General features: G+C 24.3%; 1 protein-coding gene across 1 annotated transcript; it reads left to right on the top strand.

Annotated features, from left to right (window-relative positions):
• Positions 1-420: 420 nt before the first annotated feature.
• On the top strand, positions 421-6,802 carry LOC112596554 (uncharacterized protein F21D5.5-like). The gene is made up of 8 exons (XM_025342306.1): positions 421-1,008; positions 1,397-1,554; positions 2,490-2,821; positions 2,884-3,201; positions 3,263-3,553; positions 3,614-3,907; positions 5,431-5,492; positions 6,613-6,802. The coding sequence occupies exons 1-8, from the start codon at positions 947-949 to the stop codon at positions 6,728-6,730; spliced, it is 1,635 nt and encodes a 544-aa protein (XP_025198091.1). The 5' UTR covers positions 421-946; the 3' UTR covers positions 6,731-6,802.
• The last annotated feature ends 707 nt before the right edge of the window (positions 6,803-7,509 follow it).

The following is a 7,509-nucleotide window of genomic DNA, read 5'->3' as shown; positions in this document are numbered from 1 at the left end:
TAAAAGCTATATTATTATGATAGTTTATTATACATTGATACTTACAAATAAAAATATATGATTAGTAGCGTATTACGAACATTTCTCATAAAAAGCATAGATCAAAACAGTATGATAACACGGCTATTTATTCTATGCATAAAGTAACAAAATTGGTAACAAATGCGAATTCATTTACAAGTTTATACTGTTTATTGTAGGCACAAAAAACAAATGATTGCAAACGTCGACGTCAGAATTAAACGCTGAAAAATGGAAATAAAACCAGAGACATTAGGCAAAAATTAATTGTCAAATCAGCTATAATCAAAACGGGTGATGCAAGGAGGCGCGAGATCCGTGAGATCCCTACTACGGTCTACGAGTTGCTTCCGAGGAAAATTTCACTCAGCGGTCAAGCGATGCCAGTATTTTATGGCCGGTCGCGTCACTTACGGTCCACAAAATATGTCAAAGTCAAACTGATCGGTGTTCGTCCGCTGTGCTCAGTTGTATTATCTAAATAATACCTTCTAATATACTATTGAAAACACTATCGAAAGTCGAAACCCGTCATCAAAATATATCGTCGAATAGCAACCACGAGCTGTACGTCGAAGTGCTGCGAGACATGATAATTTTATTATCTCGAGCCAGGCTTGCAGCTACGTCGTCTGTAGCAGTGTCGTGTCTCAAAAGTCGAGTTCGACCCATCCAATTAAGGACATTTTCCGTAAACGTATGTCGCTTGCATAATAAATAACAATATACGTTCATTGCCCACGTAACGGCCTTTCGGAATACGATAAAAGGCCAATGAAGAAGCAACAGCCAGTCGCATTTGAGCCCGGCTCAAGTCGCGTTCAACAAGTCAAATAATTCATTTAAAATCGCAGACCCGGTCCGCGCCCCGTGGATCGTGGAAGTAAACAATATTTAAAGTTCATGGAATCACTACCAGACAATAATGGCAAGCAAGATCGCCGTCGGAGCCAATACACAATACAATTTTAGCTGTTTGTCTGTCCGGTATGGTTATTAATAAATCACATTTCGTAAATCGTTAATCGTTATTATTATTATTATTATATTATCAGAATAAATTAACCGACCGTTATTGTTATTATCAAAGTGGATAAACATATGTTTACATATTTATATCGGTATTTTGCCATAATAGTGGTATTAATATTTTATTTATAAATATAAAATTAAATAAACCGACATAACCTCTTCATAAATTTTATAATAATTAACAGTCTTAATGATAAATGTTCGAGTTTGATTCTCAAACGATTTAAATATTTTTAATTGTTGACAACATACCAGTTCTTATTGTGTTTTTTTTACGGTTGAGCGTAGACAATAAGCTTAGGTAATTTTCGTTTTAAATACGTTTAATAATTGCTCTGTCCAGTATGTCAGAATTGAAGACCAACGACGGTGTCAAGTATTTTGTTTTAGTATCTGACGAAAATCCAGAACAAAAATTTATTTTATTGCATAATGAACCTTTTATATTGGGAAAAAAACAACAGATTGGAATGGTCAATCATAAATTGTCGAAAAGTCAAAGTAAATATAATAATATTAATACACTGTACATATGAATTACGTTTATTTGTGTCTTGCTGAATTTTCCGGCTTCGCACAGGAGGTATTTAATTATTTTTACAAAATAATTAAGGTTGAAAAAACTTCTATTTTCTTTGTTATACGTCTTTAATTTTTATAATACCTTGTTAAAAAAAAAAAAAAAACGTAAAGACTGACAAAATAATATTGCACTGCCCTGTTGACCTCTGTTGTAAATCTGAATAAAAACGGTTAGAAAAATAAATAAATGTTTATTGATGTATTTTTTTTTCTATGTATAAGTATTTATTTTATTAAATAGCTAATTTTCTGCGTAACTTTTTTAATATTTTTTTCCATAATAACTTTTTTCTGATAACATCAAATACAACAAAAAAAGAATTAGTGAAATCGGTCCAGCTGTTCACGTGTGATGCCGTATAAATGCCGTATGTGACCATATAAATAGGAATTTATATAAATATATACATACGTTTTTCCTATTTATACTGAAATATGACTTAATTTGTTTTTACTCAACTGATGATCATGTAGTGACTTAATTATATGATGTATATACAAGTTGCTATGATGTGTATATTGTTTGAATATTTAGAATATTTTCATACCTATCATAATATATCTATAACGTGTATATTTTTTCATTAAAATTGATACTATATCATTTTATTCGCATCAATATTGTTTTAAATTTTCAATATTATCTACTTATATAATAACACAATTGTTTTTTAATATAGAATAATTAGCTAAAATATTTTGGTTTTATTTTAATATTTTGTCATTTTATTTTAATCCATATAATTTTTTTTAATCAAATTAAATTATTAATTAAGTTTGCATATTTGTATATATTATGTAATCTTAGTTATTTAAACACATATTAACTATGGTTTATTAATTTACTGTTGTAGTGAAATTTGTAGCAGACTATTCTACGGGTAAAATATGTGTTCAACAATTAGGTAAAAGTAGATCAGCTATTAATAATCAATCTATGTCAAAAGGAGAAAAACGACTCTTAAATCATGGAGACAAAGTGGCGTTGTTGTATAAAAGCAATCACACTTATCATTTTGATTTTTTAACACTTTCTTATAATATAGACTACAACAAAAACAATTTTTTTTGTATAAATAAAGCAATTACACCAAAAATACTTCTTTCAAATTCTACATCCATGTGGGATATTATAGATGGTACATTGTTGGTGTTTAATAGTACAAATATTGTTCATAAAGATAAGGTAAATGCTAATTGATTTTAAACTTTTCATTTAAGTATTAAACTTTTTATTTGATATTTAAGATAGCGGCATTCGATATGGATGGAATACTTAATGTTGCTCTGTCAGGTAAAGATTTCCCTGACGATGAGAATGACTGGAAAATTTATAACTCTAACGTTAAAAGATCTATTAAAAGTTTATCTGATAATGGTTATAAATTAGTAATATTTACTAACCAAAGAGATATTGTTGGTAACAAAGAAAATGAAAAAAAATTTAAAACAAAAATTGAAAATATCCCTAAATTGATCAAAACACCAGTTCAAGTATTTATAGCTACTCGGAAAGATATATATGGAAAACCTGCTCCAGGAATGTGGAATATTTTGTTGTCTGATGTAAGATTATTATTTTTTATGTAACTATATCAATTTTATTTACATGCTTTTTTATTTTTAGTTCAATGGAGGTATATCAGTTGACACAGATAAGAGTTTTTTTTGTGGTGTTGCTGCAGGTCGACGTGCTCGTTTTAATTCTGATGGTAAACGAGTTAAAAAAGATCAGTCATGTTATGACCGTTTATTTGCTATGAATATTGGTCTTAAATTTTATACTCCTGAGGAATACTTTTGGAAAGAACCTACTTCAGAAGCTTTTGCATTACCTTCGTTTAATCCAAATGATGTTCTGTCTAATATCTTTTACACAAATTTATCATCCCAAGTTTTGTTTTCCTCACATAAAGAAGCAAGTTTTCATCAATAAATGCAATTTATAATTTTAATATTAATACAAAATTATGTTTAGATGATCATTATGGTTGGTTGTCCTGGTTCAGGGAAAAGTTATTTTGCAGCTAATAGTTTATTGTGTCATGATCGTATGAAAATAATTAATAGAGATACTCTAGGCTCATGGCAAAAGTGTATTGCAAAGACTACAAAGTATTTATGTAGTAGTAGTGTGAGTGTAGTAATTGACAATACAAATCCGGATGTAGAAACAAGAAAACAATTTATTGACATTGCTAAAATCTTCAAAATACCATGTAGAGTTTTTTTAATGAAAGTTTCCAAACAGCATGGAAAACATAATAACAAAGTAAGCGTAAAATAATAACTTTAATATTTTAAATTCCATAAAATTTTTTAATGACAGAAATCTCTTTCTTTTTAGAACTTGTCATAAAAATTAATATAATTTGTAACTATTTTTTTGTTTTGTCTCAAATAAATACATATTTAAAACCTAAATCATAAATATAACATTTTATACTTAAAATACAAAAAAAAAAAAAATTATTTAAAATAGACTACCATTAGCAAATAGGTATGTCATCTTTGTTTTAAGTTGTTTACTCCTTCTGAAGCCTTGAATTAGTAATAAAACGTTTTTTAAATTAACTTTAAAGACAATGTAAATAAGTTTTTAATTTTATTGTTAAATTAATGGGTTATAAAGCAAATCAACCAATATATTGTAATATTAACATATAATTTACCTAAGCTGGTAGAGTTAATTAATTTTTGTAACTTTCTAAGTTAAGTTAATATAGAAAATGTAAGTAAGTTTAAAGTTCAATGGAAACAAAAGTAAAATTATTTTTGTTAAAAATCCATTATATGTGCATGTATATATGCATGTATGTTTATATAATATTAATTGAATGTTTACAATCTATACCAAAGCACATACTTAAATTTAATAAAAGTATACACATAAACATATTATATATAAAAGAGCATATAACAGAAAAAATAATAAAAAACGATAGCTATCCAATGATGGGCTTCAATAGGTGATAGATATTAGAGAATTATGTATTTATTTAAGTTAATTTTTTATACTTAAGAGTTAATTAAGGAAATATATATATATATTTTTTTACTTATTAAATGCAGTAGATTGTAGAAGTATTAAAACATGTTCAATATATTAATTTTTATTCTTGCACTTTATCCAAACCCAAAATATGTTATGGCAAGAATATTATTTTGGAAATTTATATTAAGATGTAATCAGGAATTTAAGTTGTTTTGATCCCTATTGAAATCAAAATTAATGTATTTAACACTTCAAAAATGTATAGTTAAGTATTTAAATTATATATAACAATTATAAATAATTCTTTTTTGTGTAAAACTAATTATATTTTAAATATTTAGAGTTCATTCTAAGAAAAAATAAACTAACCTAACTTCAAAATACATACTTTAAATTGTTAAAAAAATACTTTAAAAAATAAATAATAACAATAAAAATTGTTATATAACTTTTTAATATTAACTATAAATTTTCCACGTGTTAATTCTCAGCCTTGGTTTTTACTATAAATAAAGTATTATTTAAAACCTGTTTACTTTTATGTCATGAATTATATTTTCTATGTAATTAATTATGTTAAGATAAAAAATAGTTAATTTGTAATAATGTTATTTTTAATTAATATAAGATAATATGATATAATTAAAAAAAAAATATGTTTTTAAGCACATAAATGTTAAAAAAAGTGTTTGTTTATTCTATTTTCAATTATATTCATTATTTATAGCACACATTTATATATTTTATAACAATTTATTTGTACATATTACAAATGAACTACCTAATTTTATCAATTACAGTTTCGAGAATTAACTGATAAACAGCACCCAAAAGTATCTGAAGAAGCAATTGACTTATACTTGTAAGTATAAGATTATATGATTCATTATATAACTACTTTTTATACACATTTTAATTTATAGTATAGTGGATATTTACCTATTAAATTATTATAATATTTAGAACTTAGTTCACATTATGATAGCTCAATATAAAAATACTTCTAAATATGTATGATATATATTAAGAAATAAAAATAAAAATATTTTTTACTTTTTAGTAAAACATACTATACTATGATGTTTAATATCTTTTTAAGTTTTAAATAAAAATTATTCAAAACAATTATATATCTATTTGTTTTTATGTGTTAAGAATTTGAAACTTTCAGTTGAATTTGTTTACTTATTACATTTATTGTAATTTATTTAAGTATAACAACATATAATCTAACTTAAAGTTCATTAAATTTTCATGAAAAATATTTAAATCAAATATTAATAATACGTTTCCCTAAAAACTATACAAGGACATAACATTTTTAGGGCTAACCTATTTTTAAATAATTCCAATCAGACATTTGGTTTTAGTCAAATATTTTATACTAGCTATCTATTTTTAATTTTGCAAATAAAGCACATCAAAATTAGAACATTCAATATTATTTTTTTTTAAAACAATTACTTTTATATTTTAAGTTTATAGATTAATCAGTAAGAAAAGCCATGTACCTCAAAACAGCTTAATCATCAAAAGATCTAAATTTATTTTATTATATTTAAAAGTTTAGAATAATATTATTTTTCCAAGTCAAACTGGTCTAAAAAATATTATTTTAAATTGTAGAATTTTTTATAAAAATATTTAGTTAATTTTTTTTTTTTTTATCAAAGTAACTAGACCTATTTATACTAGTAGATTGAGCTATTTTGGTTGTTATATTTTAACAAGTTTTGTTGAGCCAACCATTAGCATAGTTAGCAGTCAACATTTTCAAAAAAAAAAATCATTTAAATGTTCTATAGCTGTTAACTATTATTTCGTGATTTAATTATTAAAGAATAATTATTGTTAAAATATTTTATTAAAATAATGACATTTTGAGATAAATTATTTAACACCGTGCACTTCAAGGCAATTATTGTGTAGTTTATTAATTCTTAGTCATTTAAATTAATTACATTTGTATTTTTATTTTTCAGTTCTAAATTTCAGAAACCTTCTAAAAAAGAAGGTATTTCTGAAATAGTTCCAATCAATTTTGTTCCTCACTTTAAAAATCCTTATCATGAAAAGCTATACAAAATGTTCTTGCTTTGATGTAGTACCATTTATTCAGATTGTTAAAACCAATATGTAATTATTTTGAAAGTTTTTTGATTTATAAAGAGTCCTATTAGTTATACCAATTTTATGTTATTTAAAATATTAGTTCTTATAGAAAGCTATACAAAATGTTTTTTACTCTGATATAGTTATTTTAAATTGTTAAAACAGAATTGCTATTATTTTAAAAGTTTTTTGATTTATACAGAATTCTATTAGTCATAAAAATATTATTTTATTTTAAATATTAGCTTATAAGAAATTGATTTACATTTATTAATAACTTTTTGATATTTAATCATACAAAGAAAAGGTGTCTTTGTCTTATAGTTAACAAGAGAATTGTTTTTATTTATTGTTCCTTTTTATACATTTTCAATAAAATACATAAACAGATTTGAAAAACTATTTTATTATTTTATTATTATTATTATTTCAATTTGTTATTATTAGTTATTAAAATAGATTTGTTACAAGGTAATATCTTATGTCATTTTAAGTTGAACATGATGGAAAGGGTTTCATTAATTTTTTATTTAGATAGATTAAACTTAGTGTGGCTAAAATTTTCACTGGTGAGAGGAAGAAATACATGATATTGATCTATAGATATATTTTGCTGACTTAACATGACTGCAAATAATTTATTTTTAAATAAAGAAAAAATACTTTTTATCCTGCATGCTTTATAGAACATGGTATAAAACTGGTTAATACAAAATTTCAATATTTGGGATTGTTGCGTTAAAAGTTCATTACTTATTAGTTATTAC

This window comes from Melanaphis sacchari, unplaced genomic scaffold (assembly GCF_002803265.2).
Source record: "Melanaphis sacchari strain LSU unplaced genomic scaffold, SCAv2.0 Contig32_pilon_pilon, whole genome shotgun sequence".
Classification (NCBI taxonomy): Eukaryota; Metazoa; Arthropoda; class Insecta; order Hemiptera; family Aphididae; genus Melanaphis; species Melanaphis sacchari.
This window is presented reverse-complemented; position numbering and strand designations above follow the sequence as displayed.

Excerpts from the sequence above, each read along its gene's own strand:
- LOC112596554 (XM_025342306.1), top strand. The coding sequence starts at position 947 with ATGGCAAGCAAGATCGCCGTCGGAGCCAATACACAATACAATTTTAGC. Across the intron at positions 1,009-1,396 it reads TTTAGCTGTTTGTCTGTCCG|TATGTCAGAATTGAAGACCA; the intron begins GTATGGTTATTA and ends TGCTCTGTCCAG. Across the intron at positions 3,202-3,262 it reads GGAATATTTTGTTGTCTGAT|TTCAATGGAGGTATATCAGT; the intron begins GTAAGATTATTA and ends TTTTATTTTTAG.